The sequence below is a fragment of the Onychostoma macrolepis genome, chromosome 02, assembly GCF_012432095.1.
Source record: "Onychostoma macrolepis isolate SWU-2019 chromosome 02, ASM1243209v1, whole genome shotgun sequence".
Classification (NCBI taxonomy): Eukaryota; Metazoa; Chordata; class Actinopteri; order Cypriniformes; family Cyprinidae; genus Onychostoma; species Onychostoma macrolepis.
This window is the reverse complement of record NC_081156.1, coordinates 30,507,556-30,526,931: the sequence shown is the minus strand read 5'-3', so window position 1 is coordinate 30,526,931 and position 19,376 is coordinate 30,507,556. Positions and strand designations below refer to the sequence as shown.

The 19,376-nt window shown below is 35.7% G+C and overlaps 1 protein-coding gene across 1 annotated transcript; it reads left to right on the top strand.

The window, feature by feature from the left end:
• Positions 1-7,786: 7,786 nt before the first annotated feature.
• Positions 7,787-9,724, top strand: LOC131529964 (C-type mannose receptor 2-like). The gene is made up of 4 exons (XM_058759999.1): positions 7,787-8,313; positions 8,423-8,755; positions 8,903-8,997; positions 9,276-9,724. The coding sequence occupies exons 1-4, from the start codon at positions 8,010-8,012 to the stop codon at positions 9,411-9,413; spliced, it is 870 nt and encodes a 289-aa protein (XP_058615982.1). The 5' UTR covers positions 7,787-8,009; the 3' UTR covers positions 9,414-9,724.
• The last annotated feature ends 9,652 nt before the right edge of the window (positions 9,725-19,376 follow it).

Below are 19,376 nucleotides of genomic sequence, written 5' to 3'. Positions count from 1 at the left end.
ATAATTTTAATCATTTCCACGCAAATGTGGCGAGCGCTTAATTAATTAGCGCGTTAATCGCTGAAAACTGGTTGCGAGTTCTCAAATAGGCTTAATTTATACTGTCCTTTCACTCCGATATTGCTTGTGCGCACTCAGACTTGTGCTATCGCGATCTATCCGTGCTGTTATAGTAGAAATGATTTATCTTTGCTCCTAGATTAAACTTTGTCAAAAGTTATCATTCAGAATAGATCCACACCTGACCGATGAAAATGCTACTGGAAATTTTATTGACTGTACGTGAAATGCACCAGAAAGTCTTTCAATATGAAAGATGGAACTTTAATTTCATTACAATGCAAGTCATGCTAGAAATGTTTCGGAATGGGATATTTGTATGATTTGTACATATAAATATCCTAGTCTGTCTAACTGCATCACTACATTGTACAGACATTACAGGTCAAAACCATCTGATGTTCCATTTATCTAAATAAATAACATATGGCTCTTAAATCACAGCTTATAAAAATTCAGTGTTGTCATATTTTGAATACCTCAACTAAATTGAGGTCATTTGTTTTAGAATTTTATTACTGACTGTGTACTTGTCTTCTTTTTTTTTTTTTTTTTGTAAATTCAGTTCAATTTGAAATCAAGCTTCTTTGCTGTAAGCTTTTGCAACAAAGTTACCCTATTTTAAAGACACAAATACACAGAATGAGCAAATGTTTAAGATTGAGATTTTTGTAATGGTAATTGATCAATGTTTATATGTAGACTATGTAAATAAAAGCCTATATTAAACTCTGTTCATTATATAAAGCGAGCGTGTCTTTTTTAGAAGACTTGGATTAACACTCAAAGCTTGAAATAATGCTTGCCTTGAAAAAATGGAAGGACAAAACAATTTGAAATATTAAAATATCTATATGGCAGTAGGCTATACAGTATGTGGTAGTCGTCATGAAATAAAAAATGACCCTACTTACTTTTTTAGTGCACATTACTAGTCTGAATAATTAAACCGTGTAAGTCAATACACCGGAAAAAAAAAAAAAATTTGTCTGCCGTCGTAATATTTAATCAAAATCTGAAAATTTGCTTCCGCTCTGGAATTGCATTCTCGCTCTGATGACGTCAGTTGGAAGGCTTGGGGAGAATCCTCTTGTTAAGTCATGACGTAAGGAATGCAGTTTCGGGGTCCATGCCTCTACTCATTTCACTTGAGAATATCTCAACAGCCATTTATGAGCACTATTTAATTAATATTACATATGTAAGCTAAGCATTTAAAAAATTGCTGTGCACACTACAGTCTCCGTTCTCACAGTGTCTCAGACACTAATATTTTAGCTGAATCACTGTCAGGCCATCTGGGTTTTCAGTATGGAGATAAAGGTTAGGGTTATAATTTTTCAGTATTACATGACATCGTGAGTGTATATTAGCACAGTTTGATGTTTTCTTGGGGCATCTGGCAGAGCGTTAGGACCCAGAAGCGAATATATGAGTTAATATTTTTTGGTAATTCATTAAATGTCACCGCTAAAAAGTAACTAGTAACTAGTACTCGGAGTAGTTTTTGAGAAGAGTGCTTTGTACTTTTACTTAAGTACCGTTTTGACACCTGTACTTTTACTTGTAATTGAGTGTTATTTCAGCAATGTAACTGTACTTGTACTTAAGTACAAATTGTCAGTACTCTTTCCACCACTTCTTATTGTGTACATTCATTGAGGGAGACGGGACATACAGTGTGCACCGGTGGCTCGTATGTGCAAAAAATCCAACAAATTAATGCACTGAAAACACAGATGGACAAAAATAAAGTTTACAGAGTTTCAATGACGATTGCAAAGAATGCAAAGAAAAGCCTGTGTCCCAGTGCGCACACTGTCCATGCTAAATTCTATGTGATATTAGTTATTTTTAATACTATTTAGGGCAGAAAGGGTGGATAGTAGGCTATGCACATTGGGACGCAGGGCATGTTTCCTCAAATCCAGCACTGGAGGGCCATTGTCCCGCAGAATTTAGCTTCAACCCTGATAAAAACTCAACTGCCTGATGCTGTCTAGTAACTCTGAAAACCTTGATTAGCTTGTTGTTTGTAAACTATTGGCATATTAAACGATTACATCTTTAATATGAATGAATATGAACATTAATAAATAAATTGTATACATATAAGCTGCATATTTTTGGTTTTTATTGAATTGTAAAGAATTATTTTATTGTCAGTATTAAGAGGTTTGCACAAGAGTTAACTGTAAACTGCAAACATTCAACTTTGCTCAAATTAAATGTTTTGTTTGGTCTACACCGGAAGTGTTCCGTTAACCCTGTTAAACTATAATTACTAAAACTAAAGCAGAAACTAAAATATACAGGTGCTGGTCATATAATTAGAATATCATCAAAAAGTTGATTTATTTCACTAATTCCATTCAAAAAGTGAAACTTGTATATTATATTCATTCATTACACACAGACTGATATATTTCAAATGTTTATTTCTTTTAATTTGAATGATTATTACTGACAACTAAGGAAAATCCCAAATTCAGTATCTCAGAAAATTAGATTACTTAAGACCAATACAGAAAACACAGTGGACCAACACCAGCAGATGACATGGCACCCCAAACCATCACTGACTGTGGAAACTTTACACTGGACCTCAAGCAACGTGGATTGTGTGCCTCTCCTCTCTTCCTCCAGACTCTGGGACCCTGATTTCCAAAGGAAATGCAAAATTTACTTTCATCAGAGAACATAACTTTGGACCACTCAGCAGCAGTCCAGTCCTTTTTGTCTTTAGCCCAGGCGAGACGCTTCTGACACTGTCTGTTGTTCAAGAGTGGCTTGACACAAGGAATGCGACAGCTGAATCCCATGTCTTGCATACGTCTGTGCATAGTGGTTCTTGAAGCACTGACTCCAGCTGCAGTCCTCTCTTTGTGAATCTCCCCCACATTTTTGAATGATTTTTGTTTCACAATCCTCTCCAGGGTGCGGTTATCCCTATTGCTTGTACACTTTTTTTCTACCACATCTTTTCCTTCCCTTCGCCTCTCTATTAATGTGCTTGGACACAGAGCTCTGTGAACAGCCAGCCTCTTTTGCAATGACCTTTTGTGTCTTGCCCTCCTTGTGCAACGTGTCAATGGTCGTCTTTTGGACAACTGTCAAGTCAGCAGTCTTCCCCATGATTGTGTAGCCTACCGAACTAGACTGAGAGACCATTTAAAGGCCTTTGCAGGTGTTTTGAGTTAATTAGCTGATTAGAGTGTGGCACCAGGTGTCTTCAATATTGAACCTTTTCACAATATTCAAATTTTCTGAGATACTGAATTTGGGATTTTCCTTAGTTGTCAGTTATAATCATCAAAATTAAAAGAAATAAACATTTAAAATATATCAGTCTGCGTGTAATGAATGAATATAATATACAAGTTTCACTTTTTGAATGGAATTAGTGAAATAAATCAACTTTTTGATGATATTCTAATTATATGACCAGCACCTGTATAAACACTAAATAGAAATGTGTTCACAAAATAAAAACTAAACAAAAACTAACAAAACCATTAATGAAACGAACTAAAACTAAACTGAAATTATAGGAAATTTGAAAATGATATTAAAATAAAAAATAATTTTAAAATTCAAAACTATAATATCCTTGCTGTCAACACGGGCTTCTGTGCGGGGTGTGTAACATTAAACATTGCTAAACATTAGCAAGATCCGCAACATGAATTGGTTAATGTTAGTAGTTGTGGAAAAAGTGTAGCTGTGGAGTAGCTTAAAATCACAAAAACAATTAATACATGTTCATAACATCTACAGTAGAATAAAGCACATTTGTATGATTTTGGGAAACGAGATGAATCAATGTATATAAAACACTAATTGAATGTTTTCATTCAGTGTCAAAATATCTTCCACATGATACCTTTAGAGTAAGATCTTCTGACCAGTGCCAACATGCAAAACAATCTTCAATGAAAATGAGCTCTTTGAATATCAAAGTTGTCTTGTCAACAAAAAATCTGCATATAATTTTATTTTAGACAATTTACATTTTTGCTTTGAGAGAATATAATGTTATTGTGCAGACGAAGTGTCCTTATCTCATTCTGATACTGAATTTTGAAGTTTAAATGCAAGAAGTGTAATTTGGTGTGGAGGAAAATCTATGAAATTTTTATGTAGTAAAATTTGTTAAATGGTGCAGAGTGCTTGGCAGCTGGAAGCATTAACACATTTGCAAAAACATTGTATAAACAAATCTGCTAGGGGTAGGGGATTTGTTAGACGAAATGGCTAAAGGTCTGGTCCACATTGCAGCTTATTCTGTTCTGGCCAAGAACCGCCCATCTAGACTATAGATAAGAAATGAGCTACAGGGGTGAAATCCCTCTTTAATGTGTCCACCACCCTCCTCAGGTGTCAGTTGAAGCTGAAAGTCTGAAAGGATTTAAAAAAGGAGAAAAAAAGGTAAGAAATAAAAATAAAAAAAATAAAAAAATCACATCTAACCATAATTTGATTTGTTCATATTAGTATATGTTAAATGACAGGTTCTAGAATAATCTGAATCAGTAGAGTTCCTTTCTTTGTGCACAAGTGTCGGAAAAGGCTGTTTTGAAGCCAAAATGGTGGTTGCACCTACTGATTTGATTTACTTGCTTCTTTGCTTTACAGCGTTCTTTTCTTTTTCATATGTGCCTATTACTAAACATTTTCACAGAACTGTAGTTTAAAGGTAGGTTGTTTCAAGCATCCTGGATAACTGCCACAGTGTTTCTTAGATTATCTCAGTTGCTTCGGTCTCTTAATCTAATCCAAGTCTGACTCGATGATGGTGCGATCAGATTTTGTGGTGTTGATCAGGTTTTGTGATCTCTATGTGGGTCACACTATCTGGGTTGTCTTTTTCATAAAAAAATCTCACTGAATAATTGTAGTATTCACAAAAAGAATGTTTGGTAATCTAAAAATTTCCTTGTGGCACACTAAAGCAACAAATAAATATCCATCAAATGTGCCCAAATATTTGCACAGTACTGTATACACATTTTCCCCATTTTTAAAAAATTGTATTAATTAAGAATTAAATATACCTTTGTTTGTCATTTTTTACGTTTACCATTTTAAATTAGAATGTTTAGCTTAAAGAGAGGATTGTGGGTGTTTTTAGGAAGATGGCCTAATAATTATATTCACTCTTAAAAATAAAGGTGCTTAAAAGGTTCTTCACAGCGATGCCATAGAAGAACCATTTTTGGTTCCACAAAGAACCATTCAGTCAAAGGTTTTTTAAAGAACCATCTCTTTCTTACCTTTTTATAATCTGAAGAACCTTCTTTCGCCACAAAGAACCTTTTGTGAAACAGAAAGGTTCTTTATGGAACTATTTAGACAAAAAGGTTCTTCTATGACATCATGAAGCAGCTTTATTTTTAAGAGTGTTGAACAATAAATTTGTGCATGTCCATATTTTCTGTTAGTGGAGTCATAGCAACTGCAGGCATTACTAGATAGTAATTTAAAGTGGATTGCTATAAAAGTGTTTTTGATTGTGCCCAGTAATTGGCTAACATGGAACATGAAATATTTAGCTACAAATAAGATGACTGATTAAGTATTTTAAGTATAAACATTTACGTGCTTTTTTAACTAAAATGAATCAAAATATTATTATCAGTCAAAATATCTTCAAGATGAGCCATTTTGTTACTGGTGTTGATGTGATACAATATGCAAAAACTTCTTGTGAATGAGCTATTTGAATATCAAAGCTTCTCATGTCTTGCAAGTAAATCTACATAAAATCAGCCTGTGCAATGTTTCACTTTTGCTTTCAGTAAATTTAAATATTTTTGGTACAGACTGTAGACTGGTTTAAATAGCCTTTTCCCACACGTGCTAGTATGGCAAAACTCGGTGTATTTACTAATTGGCATATCAACACTACATAGACCAAAAAAAAAAAAAAAAATCTTTGTAACATATTATTAAACATTGCTATTCCATGTGGTTAGTGATGTAATTCACATAACTGACCTTTATTAATTATGTTTTACCGACACTTTAAGAAGCAGGCTAAAAATGTGAGAAGAAACTGAATGCTCAGAAATGATTTCAATAAATATACATTATTCTTACTGCTGTTGTGTGTTCAGCTCCGTTTTGCTGAATATCTGAATGTGTTTATTCATCTTTGTGCCCACATTGTTTTGACCAAGATAAATGTGCATTAACTGTGCATAGTGAAATACCAAAATGGTACTGTTTATTGTTTCATTCTATTGTAAATTATTTTTTATATATTATTTTGCATAACAAGGTAAATAATTGTCTTATATATATATATATTGTGACGAGTCGGTTGCCCTCCCCCTTATTGTCATCACCACCCCTTCACCAGGCTCCCGACGGGAGTGGGTGTGCTAGAGAGGAGGGGCGTGGAAACAGCAAGGGCTGGCGGGCGTGTGATGAGGCACAGCTGATCTGAATGAAGCCTCATCACCGCCGCTATTTAAATGCCAAGCGCGCCTCTCCTCGAGAGACCGGTCCCCCATATATAATATATATATATATATATATATATAATTGTGACGCGTGTCCCGGGACCTCATCAGCGTCGCCCTGGAAACGGCGGAGATTCACCTGCACCTCATCAACGCGGGCTGGCCGGCCACACCTGAACCTCATCACCCGACGCCTATATAAAACGCCTAGAAGCGCAGACGGGTGAGAAATGACTCCAGTAGCAGTATCGCTAACTTTCCCCTCCAAACATCATAACAGCTGAGGATGGTCTTTTCAGCTTTGCATCAACAGATCCAGTTGGAGATGAATCAGTTGGCTGGTGCTGAGAGCAGCACATAACCGGCCAGCCCGAAGCACCCGACGCACACGCACACGGACACTGAGCCACCACGCACTTGGAGCACGAAGACACGTCACTTGAGCACTACGGCACGACGGTTTTCACAAACGCACCCTTCGGGGCCTTTATTGATCTCCCCTTGTCGTGTGATTCTTCCACCTGTTACTACATATACATATACATATACATATACATGCATACATACTGTATATATGATGTTACAACTGTGGGGCATGTTGTCACATTTCACTTACATTCTTTTGGGGTTCAAAAAATAAAAAGAATACACTGTATTAATGAAACAAGACCAAATATTTGCACCAGACATGCGTGAAATTAATGTGAAACAAATAAATACTCTGAACCCCAAGTGGATTTACATAAACTGAGAAAGACAAAAAGGCTCTTGGTTGTGCCCCGCATTTCCCTTCAGGACCTGTTTCAGGTGTCAGGTGGAAGTTTTGTCAGGCCGGAGGTTTTAACCATAATTTATTTAGGTGATAAGAGAACTCTTGGAGAAAGTATGTCTCAATTTTATTTTTTTATAATTATTAACAGCTTAATTATGTACAATATTGCTTTGTAAGTTTATAATATTGTGGGAATTTAAATAACTCAGTGGTTCATTTTCTGATATCATTAACTTTTCATAGTACTCAAATTGACAAATTCAATTGACACTGCTTTAAGAATATACATTTTATCAGTTCATGCAATTCCTGGGTATCAAACCCACTACCTTAGTGTTTCTAGTGCCATGCCACTGTTAAGTAGGCAGTGCCTAAGCTACAGGAACTTAAAGGTTAAAATCAATGCTACCAACTATGTAGTCAACGCATGTTTGCAGTGTAAGCATTTCTGTCATTTACCTAACTACTCACAAAACCGTGATACAAAAAATGGATGATGTGTTTGATCATCTCTTAGAATACACCAGTGAGGATCTGTGTGAGCAGTCATGGACGGGAGTTTGTTTGTACTGCTGCTGTCAGGTTGGAGTGGTAATTTATAATTTGTATTTATGATGATGTGTTCACATAGATGGTTTAACATGTTGAATTGAACAGGATTCTTCTGGAGCAGTTCTGCTCTTTCTCGTCCGTACCACTATATAAATACAGCGATGTCGTGGCCAGAGGCTCAGAGTTACTGCAGAGAGAGATTCACTGATCTGGCTACTGTAGACAGCATGGATGATGTGAACAGGCTGCTGAATGTAGTGGATGCTGGATACAGTGGATCAGTGTGGATTGGACTGAAGAGGGGGACACACAAACAATGGAGTTGGTCTAATGGAGAAAACACAACTTCTCAGTACTATAACTGGGCTTCAGGACAGCCAAATGCGGATGGAGATTGTGTAGCTATTTTGTCTGGAGTTTGGCATGATATTGAATGTAGCTATAAGCGATATTTTGTGTGCTATAGTGAGTTCCCTGTTCTTTTGTGCCAAAAATGTATTCAAAATGTATTATTGTGCCATTTAACTGAGAAAGAAGAGCTGAGAACAGATACCTTCTTTGTGTCCCTCAATAGAAAATGATGGATATATTTTAGTACAAAGTGCTAAAATCTGGACAGATGCTCGGAGCTACTGCAGACAGTATCACACAGACCTGGCCACCATCCACAGCTCAGAGGAAAATGACCAGGTAATCATGAAAGTTTTATCTGGATGGTACATCTGGTTTGGTCTGTATCTGGACTCTTGGGAATGGTCTGATCAGTGGGATCTGAGGTTCAGAAACTGGGCAGCAGATCAACCATTGATGACAGGATCTAGTAACTGTGCTGGTATGTCAAGAAGCAACTCTGGCAGATGGTCTCAATACAGCTGTGATGTAAAGAAGCCTTTTATCTGCTATGGAGGTGAGTTTCTCCAGTTAACAGAATTAAATGATTCAAATGGTTTGTAGATCACTCTTACAACAGACATCATAAACAACTAAAATATCTTTCCTTCATTGATGTATCTTCCATGTTGAGCATAACTACATGTACAGTATTTTTTTTTAGATGACAAGAGAAAACAAATTGTGAGATTGAAAGTGACCTGTAAGGGAAAATGCGCATTGAATGATCCTTCACTACAGACGGCCATTCTGAATGAGGTTTGTATCTTTAATGAATGAGGTTTGTGCCTTAAACAGTGTTTAGTGTCAACTTCTGGTGCAACAACACAATTTTCCAAGTATGTGCACTCGATGAAACAGCTCAAGAAGATTGCATTAAATTACCTTAAACTCAATAAGCACCACTCATATCATCATCATCATCGTTATTATTGCTGGTTGGGTTGTTATTTAGGGCTATATATGATATGAAGCCTATACATGTATATGACGTGATTTGTCAGGTTTTATTTGATCCTTTCTTGCTGGTCTTCCAGATAAGTGAAAAGCTGAAGAACATGAGGTTGGAAAGTGACAGCAAAATAAGCTGGAGAAAGGGGGAAGATGGAGAGGTGTTTCATCAGGAGAGCAACCATATGGTGAATTTAGATAATAAATGTAATAGGCATCTGTAATGTATTTTTTAAAACTTAAACACACACAAAGTAATGTTACTATATTGTTTTGATGAACTGGAAAATAGTAGTAGTAGTGCAATACAATATTAACAAAATTGATGAATGTAGCCTAACATTAGCTAGAAATACTCACATTCTTACAAGACTATAGGCTTCTTTTCTTTCAACAAATTTAATTAAATTAATTTCCTACAATTCCATTAATTAAATTTTCCTTTTAATAATGTAGTTTAAATTCACTGTGATTTTTTAACAGTACTCAGGTTCTAGTATATGCAGAGAAGATTTTGAGATATACTGTATGTATATGTATATGCCCTTTTTTAATAAGTAAAATATTACGATATAATTGGCATAATAAATGTATAGTAAATTCAGCTGCAATAATGCAGTGCATATTTTTCCTGTTTCAAGATTACTCCTATATGTCAGAATTTAAATTGTAAAAATACAGTGCTCTTTTCTTTTAGATTTGTTACATTTAAAACAATAACTTATAGGGATTAAAGCCATTCTGTAGTTTATTTACTTGTGTGCTTTGTGTTCTTGCCTTGTTGCATCACCCAACCTCTCTAAAGCTAAAGACATAAAGTGCTGTCCTGACATTCTTCTGTAAATTGTCTTGATACACTTTACAATTTGCTGTTCCTTCTGCGATTGCATGGTGTCCAGGCCCTGAGGCATCAAAGTATCACTAAATCATGACGCTCCGTCCACCATGCTTCACAGTTGAGATGAGGGCTTGAAGTTGATTTGCAGCTGCTAAAATCACAGTACATTTTTGCTAAAAAAAAAAAGCAACAGTCCGGAATTTTCTGCATTTGTAGTGAATGAGACATGAATGTTTCAGATTTGTTCCACAAGTTTTGATGCATATCTTATTCCTTTTCCTCTCACTGTAGTACTCACAGTACAAATCCGGAGTCCATGAAATCCTTTGTCCTTGTTTATTTATCAAAATCAGTAAGGTGTCACATTCCTTAAAATCTTCTTACAATATAATCCACATGCTTTACAATAACATATTTGTTGACTTTCTTTTGACAAATACGGTGGCCAAGAGAGCTCAACCTGCTGCTAAAGAAAAAACACATGCAAATAGAAACCAGCAAATGAAAGGGGTGGTCAACCAGCTATTTCCGAAGGATTGATTTTGTTTATGGGGTGCGCTGTAAAGTATGTTCATGCTTTGTTTTTTTTTTTAAATATATTTTTTTCTACACCAGTGGTTCTCAAACTTTTTACACCAAGTACCACCTCAGAAAACATTTTGCTCTCCGAGTACCACCATAATGACCAACATTAAAATACAGTAGCGTAGTAGGCCTAATTATTCAGCTACAGCTATGCACAGTTCAAAAATGAGGCAGTTTTATTCCTAATAAGAATATTCATTATTGTCGGCCACTTTAAACATTGTAAATACAGTTTGAACATTAAAACTGCACTGTGCTTACATACTGGTAAATAAAAACTTAAATGATTAAAATGTACAGTACCTAAAAGTTAAAAAAATACTGTACTCTACTTAAAAAGTAAAAAAATAAATAAAATAAAAATCATCATTTAAAAATATAATTTAGCCACCTTGCAAACTTTTTAAAAGTGTTAACATTAACATCAATTTATATTTAATTAAGTGATTCCTCTACGTACCACTAGAGGCAGAATCAGTGTTCTACACTGCTTATTCGTTCTCCTAAACACAGTTCCTGGTTCTATGAAGCCCCTCCCTCAGAAATACGCAATGGGCTCAGATTGGTTAGGTGGTCCAGTGTGTTGTGATTCGCCAACCGCCCAGTGCACATTGTCCGGAAACATCACACCCCTTACCCTTAAACTTGACAGTAGTGATGGGAAGTTCGGATCATTTTACTGACTCGGACCTTTGAGTCTCGTTCAGCAAAATGAACGAATCTTTTTTCGAGTCATTTCGTTTGTTTCGTTCATTTTAGCAAAATATAATTAAAATGTTACGTGTTACTTCCCTAACACATCTACTACTTATGCAAACGTTGATCACACTACAAACAATACAAACTATAATGCTATAAGAAACAGAAAAGATTAATTCATTGTTTACCTGGGTCTTGATTAGCTCACCTCACCTCTTATCTGACAAGTCTTCGGGTTTGAGTCGTTCGTTCATCACGTGACAGCCTCATACACTAACCTATGCAGTCAGAGCCGGAAAGAGAATTGATTAGTTCACCTGTTTCGAGTCATCGGGTTTGAGTCGTTCGTTCTTTTGTCACGTGACCACTTGCCGGATCAGTAAAATACTATAAAGTAAAACTGTATTTTTTGTATGTTGGATCATATTTAAGAATTATCATAAAATTATCAAAATATGTGTAATAAGCATTTTCCTAGAAATAAAAATGGTCTGTTAATTTCTGTCACTATGTTTTTGTTACTGTTTCTTGAGGATCTGTGTTATTTTATAAATAAATAAAACCCTGTTATAAATAAAATATTGATTGATTTGTCCTTTCACTGTCTTTGTCTATCAATAAACATATAATATAACTATATAATAAAAAAATCCAAGCCTAAAATTACAAAGCACTTGTAGTTTGTTCATTTTTACTCCAGTTTTGACTTTGCTGGTATAACTGTTTTTCCTAGGCAGACTTGACATATTGGTCAAAAAGGACACAATGACATGAAGTGAAAGCAAATAACATTTTGAATATGAATGATTAATGTTAGTTTAAAATATTAAGGTTATGATCTGGCTCTGTGGCTTTAGTATATTTTAATTTTCTTGTATTTTTTATTTAAATTGTTTTAATTCATTTTGGAATAGTTATCCTCTTTGCTAAAGCTTTTTCTGGCACAAAAATAAACAATAAAAAAACAATTCAAGAGTGTGTACACAGTGTTAATGTCTAAAGTGTCACAAAAGTATAACACTATAGTCTAATCTAAAGGGTTAACTCAAAATACATAAATACAACAAGGTATTGTATTTTATGAAGATTGGACTCCAAAAAAAATAAATTAAATTAAATTAAAGCATAACAAACTCTTTATTATCTTTATTACTACATTCAGTATTATGGAAAAGAACCATCGTGACAGAAATTAAAAGCAATAATTTGAGACCAGAAATGCATCACATAACTGTACGAGTAAATAATAATAATAATAATAATAATAATAATAATAATAATAATGACTATGCACCCGTTTGTAAGGAAGGTTGTAAATTAACTAATTTCTCTGCCCAAAGTCACGTCACGTGATAAAAGTAGGTGAACTAATCAATTCTCTTTCCGGCTCTGACTGCATTGGTTTAGATTATGGGGCTGTCACGTGATGAACGAACGACTCAAACCCGAAGACTCGAAACCGGGTGTGTCTCACTCGTCCTTAAAAGTGAAACTGCGGGCTCTTAGATCGCCCCCTGGGGGCTGGCTGCAATACAGATCATAAACCCCGCCCTCTCCATGTAAACGAATGGGACTTCAGTCAAAATAAAAAATTTAATTACACTTCTAATACAATATTCCGAAATATGGTTTTGGTCATTTAAGGTAGTTGTTATCACGCTGATATATGTTCAGTTGTTCGTTTTTGTGATATGTTTGATTTTAGCTAGTAATTTGATGCTATAAAAACGGGGCGTGTCGTTATGGTTGATTGGGTCTGCGGGAGTTTGGGCGGGAGTTTGATTCCGTGGCTCCACCTCATGACTCTACTGCGCAGACTCGGGCTCCAAACGAAACTCTACTGCGCAGACTCGGGCTCCAAATGACGTCATTTACTCAAGATACTTACTGAGATGTATTCGCTTCACTTTTCTATAGTGGAAGGAAGCGGAGACGCGTCGTCCATCTTTTTTACAGTCTATGCTCGAAACAGGTGAACTAATTCCAGTACAGAACCTATAGGATGTTGCGCATGCGCGGCTGAACAAATCACTCCCTGAGACGACTCGTTCTTCCCGAGTCACATTAAAGATTCGTTCAAAATGAACGAATCGTTCAAGAACGACCCATCACTACTTGACAGTTCTAAACTTACTCAGAGGGTGCAGAGTGGTTATAATACCTTTAAGTGAGCTGCGCCTGCATACTCATAACAAAAAGTGTATTTTTTCCTATAACCATATATATAACATATATAATTTTATCCCTCATGGTGTTCCCCATGGTTCATCCATTGGTGCTTTGGTATGATCTGTCCTGAACGCAGATTTGCGTATAAATACCACTACACATTAATCTACTTGAAAAATGATTTCTGAAGAGATCAGAATAAGTCAAATATAACATTTTATTATCAGTCAGGTAATTATGTATTAATTATGCCAATTGAATAGCCAATTCAAAGATGTCAAATCATATCAATACAAAACATCAAATTCTCAAAAATTAATCTAAGAGTAAAAGATGCATACTAGACCTTAGGTCGTTTGTGCAAGCAGCGTATAGAGTGGGGGAACTATGATGTCACTTTGTAGGCGAAAACCCAGAAGCGAGTTAGCATTTTAGCACTTCCGGTTCCAACATCTCAGAGTCAATGGGTTTTTTGAATGGGATTTTTGTTAAATCCCTAAAATAAGGTCCGTGGTTCACACGGGCTCAAGATACTTTCACGTTTTATTCTACGACATAAAACACACCAGTTACACCCCACTCGTGATTTTTTTTAAGCTGTTATGTTTCTTAAAAAAGACGGTTGCTAACAAGTTGCTAAATGGGACTACAGGCGCTGTCGGAGACATTAAACGTCATCACGCCGAACAGTTTATCAATATACAGTATTTTCCAGTTGTAGTATAATTTGTAATTCAATTAATTTTAGGATAACCAATGAATAGTTTACAGCATTTTATATTGTTGTTCCATGTTGTTGTTTTTTGCTTTGCCCCTGAAATGCGACACATGTTTTCAGAGAGAAGATGCTTGTTTTATCGCTTTACTGACACGGAGACTCTCTGCACCATAAGGTATTACGATTATTGCATGTAAACACCACATTTGCCGGCTTAACGTGGTGAAAGTTAAACTTTAATGATGCATATTGCTTAAAGGCACGTAAAAAAATTTATGTTTGCGGCCACATGAAGCTGTTAGAAAGCATATAGATTGAGGATTTCCTAGAAGCAAGGATAAAATAACATTTTGTGTACCAATCCTAACAAAATGAGAGCTGAAATGTGGTACTTTGTTCACTAAATAAGTTTAATCTTACCATATCCAAAAACTCGCTCACTCTGCTGTTATTTAAATACGCGGGGATACGTTTTTAATTAAAATATTCATATTAATCAAGGATTTATTGACTTTTAATGCACCTTATTTCGAAATGTACAGAAATACGTGCTTTAAATGTCCTTTATGATTATTTCATTTATTCACTATACTATTTATTACTAATGTCTCATTTCAGTTTTAGTTTGTCTCTAGTTTTGTATTTATTCATGAAACGGTTCCTGTAGCGTGGATTAAAATTCATATACAGAGTAAATCCTTCACTGAACATGTTAAAAATAACGCTGGTGGTGACGCTGAAGGCGAGCGACCGTGGTGCTGTAGTTCGTTTATAGCCTAAGTTTAGCTTTTCAGTTCTGGCGCTTTTATTTCGGCTTCAAAATTCGTCAAAGTTATATTATCTTGTCAAGATTATCTTGATGGACAAAACGTGTAAGTTTCATCAACTATGGTTGAACACAGAGCTTATTTTTGGCGATAATCCAAAAGCCTATGGGAAAATCCTATTGGTTTTTTGTCGAAGGAACCAGTTTCATGCTAACCGCTGATCCGCCTACAAAGTGACGTCATAGTTCCCCCACTCTATTATGACCTATTATTACGTTTTGAAATCAAGCGCACTCTAGCAGCCTTAGAAATTACGACAGTCTCGTTTGTCTGGTGTGTCGGCATCAAATGACCTTTGACTGTCGTAACCATAGTTACTAATTAAAAAAGGAGGAGTGACCCAACAATTCACCATACGTCGTTGTCCAGGTATGTTCATTATTTTATGGTTTGTTTTTTAAGGTACCGTTCTGATTGTCTGCAATTAATGTGTAAGCAAGTGCAGTTTGACGTTTTCTTTACAAATCAGTTGTGAATGCCTCTGAACTAATGTAATCACAGTGCTGTTAAATGCCCAGTGGCCACAACACTTTTTACCATAGTAACTGTCTTTTTACTGTGGTATTTGTAGTTAAAACACAGTAAACACAATACTTACCATGGTTTTACCACAGTAGTTTTGGATAAAATATTCTGCTATGTAAATTTAACAATGTTTTTACTGCACACTATTTGAAAAGCACAACACTAACCATGATTTTACTATAATTACTGTGTTTGTGTACTCTTTGTAGTTAAAGCACAGTACACAACACTTAACATACTTTGAAAACTGATTTTACTGTGTAATGTTACTATTTGTAGTTAAAGCACAGTAACACAACATTTACCTTGTTTTACCACATTAACTGTGTTTTTACTGTGTACTGTTTGTAGTTAAAGCACAAGTCAAGTCAAGTCAAGTCACCTTTATTTATATAGCGCTTTTACAATACAGATTGTGTCAAAGCACTTAACAGTATCAAATTGGAGGACAGAGTGTCAGTAATGTATAATGATAAGATTAAACACTCAATTTTCAGTTAAAGGCTGAAAATTGAACACAACATTTACCATGTTTTTACCACAGTAACATAGTTTTAATGTGGTATTTGTAGTTAATCACATAACTTGCCATGCCTTTAATACTCTTATGTAAAAAAAAAATGTAATTCAATTTTTTTTGTCTTGCAGCTTCTTCAGATCACATACATCTCCATCTCCTACAACCTTAAGTGTCCAACAGCTGTTTATCAACAACTCTCTCTCTCTCTCTGTCAGCTTTTCCTTGCCTATTTTTCTGAACTGTTATTCATAATTAATTTACACATTTTTGCTCTCTTTCTTCCTTTCTCTTTTTCATCATGGCGTATTTTCAAAGCTCAGAATCGAATTTTGATCGGTTATGTCAAAAAACTGCTAATATTTACAGGTAACTTGTACTCGAAGCTCCCAGTGCTGAACTTGAAGAAGCTGCCAGGGAGGCTAAAGTCCTTCAAAGGTTCAACATTTTCGGTTTTCTTTGTTTCAGCTAAAAAGGAAGACCAAAGGAAGGCCTTTGTCTTGTCTTGTTTGTGGAGAGGGATGAATTTGGCCATCTTGTGTGTTTATGGAGAAGACCAAAAGCTGCAAAGGCAAACATTTCCAATGGTACGTCTGTGTTGGTCTTAACCCTTTGACTGAACTTTACGGCAGTTACATTTTGCACAGCATTTGATGTTTCTTAAACTTTGGTTTACATATCCCATGGCCCCATCAGGAAGAGCCCTCAACAAAGTCTTACGCATTTACTCACAGGTAAATGTGTGGACTTTTACATGATCACTTTCCAACCACAGGCTATTTCAAACAAATATCACAATGAAAACTAACTTTATAATGCTGGCAGGGTCCACTGGAATGATCTGAACGTCAAACATGTTGAAATAATGGGACAAACAGTGTACAGTATCGATTTGAAACACGACAATTTCATTCATAAATAATCGACTAACGTTACTTTACGAGACGGGTGGAAACTCTAACTGTACGTGTCTTGAAGTTAAAATCCATATCTTTTTAGCAATAAAACACTTTGAATAGCCGGGAGAGTTTAAAACGCAAATAGCAAGCATTTTAAAAGAAACCCACAATGCATTTAGGCGAAAGTATCTGTAGCATCTCCTGTTGCCGGTAGGGTCGTTAATCTAGGGAACGCTCGTATGGGTCGTATTTGAGGATAGTGACAAACGACCTTTACGGTCGTATGAGTTGGAGGACTTGTTGCTTTCTTACCTTTTTATAATCTGAAGAACCTTTTTTCGCCACAAAGAACCTTTTGTGAAACATCCTTATGGAACCATTTAGACAAAAAGGTTCTTCTATGACATCATGAAACAGCTTTATTTTTAAGAGTGTTGAACAAGGCAAATAAGTGTCTTTTATTGATATATATATATATATATATATATATATATATATCATATATATAAGATGTTACAACAGTGCGGCATGTTGTCACATTTCACTTACATTCTTTGGGGTTAAAAAAATAAAAAATACACTGTATTAATGAAACAAGACCAAATATTTGCACCAGACATGGGTGAAATTAATGTGAAAGAAATAAATACTCTGAACCCCAAGTGGATTTACATAAACTGAGAAAGACAAACAGGCTGTTAAGTAGGCAGTGCCTAAGCTACAGGAACTTAAAGGTTAAAATCAATGCTACCAACTATGTAGTCAACGCATGTTTGCAGTGTAAGCATTTCTGTCATTTACCTAACTACTCACAAAACCGTGATACAAAAAATAGATGATGTGTTTGATCATCTCTTAGAATACACCAGTGAGGATCTGTGTGAGCAGTCATGGACGGGAGTTTGTTTGTACTGCTTCTGCTGTCAGGTTGGAGTGGTAATTTATAATTTGTATTTATGATGATGTGTTCACATAGATGGTTTAACATGTTGAATTTAACAGGATTCTTCTGGAGCAGTTCTGGTCTTTTTCGTCCATACCACTATATAAATACAGCAATGTCATGGCCGGACGCTCAGAGTTACTGCAGAGAGAGATTCACTGATCTGGCTACTGTAGACAGCATGGATGATGTGAACAGGCTGCTGAATGTAGTGGATGCTGGATACAGTGGATCAGTGTGGATTGGACTGAAGAGGGGGACACACAAACGCTGGGTTTGGTCTAATGGAGAAAACACAATTTCTCAGTGCGATAACTGGGATTCAGGACACCCACATGGGGATGGAGATTGTGTAGTTACTTATTCGGGGGCTTGGCGTGATATGCCATGTAGCCGTACATATTATTTTACATGCTATACGGGGGAGTTCTTGTAAAATTATGAATGTGCAGTTTAGCTGGGAAAGATGAGTCTCAAACTTTTTTTTTCCTCAATAGGAAATATTTCATACCTAATAGAAACTAACAAAAACTGGGCTGATGCTCAGAGCTACTGCAGACAAAATTACGCAGACCTGCCCACCATCCACAACTCTGCAGAAGATGACCGTGTATCTAAAATTCTTTCTCATAATTGGTATGTCTGGATTGGTCTGTTCCTGGACTCTTGGGAGTGGTCTGATAAATGGAGTCGCTTCTTCAGACACTGGGCAGCAAATCAACCATCCCAGAGTTCAGGATCTGGTGACTGTGTTGGTATGTCAAGAACCAACTCTGGCAGATGGGCTCACTACAGCTGTGATCAGCAGCAGCCTTTTATCTGCTATGGAGGTGAGTTTCCCCAGTTAACAGAATTAAATGCAGTGGTGGACGAAGTACACAAATCAAGTACTTGAGTAAAAGTACAGATACATATTATAAAATATTACTCCAGTAAAAGTAAAAGTACTGCTTTTTCAATTTTACTCGAGTGAAAGTACAAAAGTACTCAAGTTTTTTATGTACTTAAGTAAAAAAGTACTGATACATTTATTTAGCAATTTTATATAGACTACTTAATTTAATTTTATATTTGCGCATATTTTTATAATCCTACTGCTCAAAATACCTGGGATTTTCCCAAAATAAGCACTATGGAGTCAAGATATATATTTTGTTGCTGATATGGACTACGTTGACGAGAGTGATGTAGTAATGTTCACTGTGAAGCTTGTAATGTACCTGAGAGAAAACAGATTTGACCATCTAATAATTTTCACCAGTAAGAAAAAAGTGTTTTAAAACTTGTTGTTTTACAGATTTTCAAACATTTTAATTTAATTAACATTTTTTTTTCTTCTCAAAGCTTGTATGTGGTGTAAAAACACCCCTGGCCAAATGCCCCCAAGGCATCACTTCCCACTTTGATAATTACTGTAGGTACCATGCTCTGAACACCACATTCTTTCTTTTACCCTCAGATGTAATC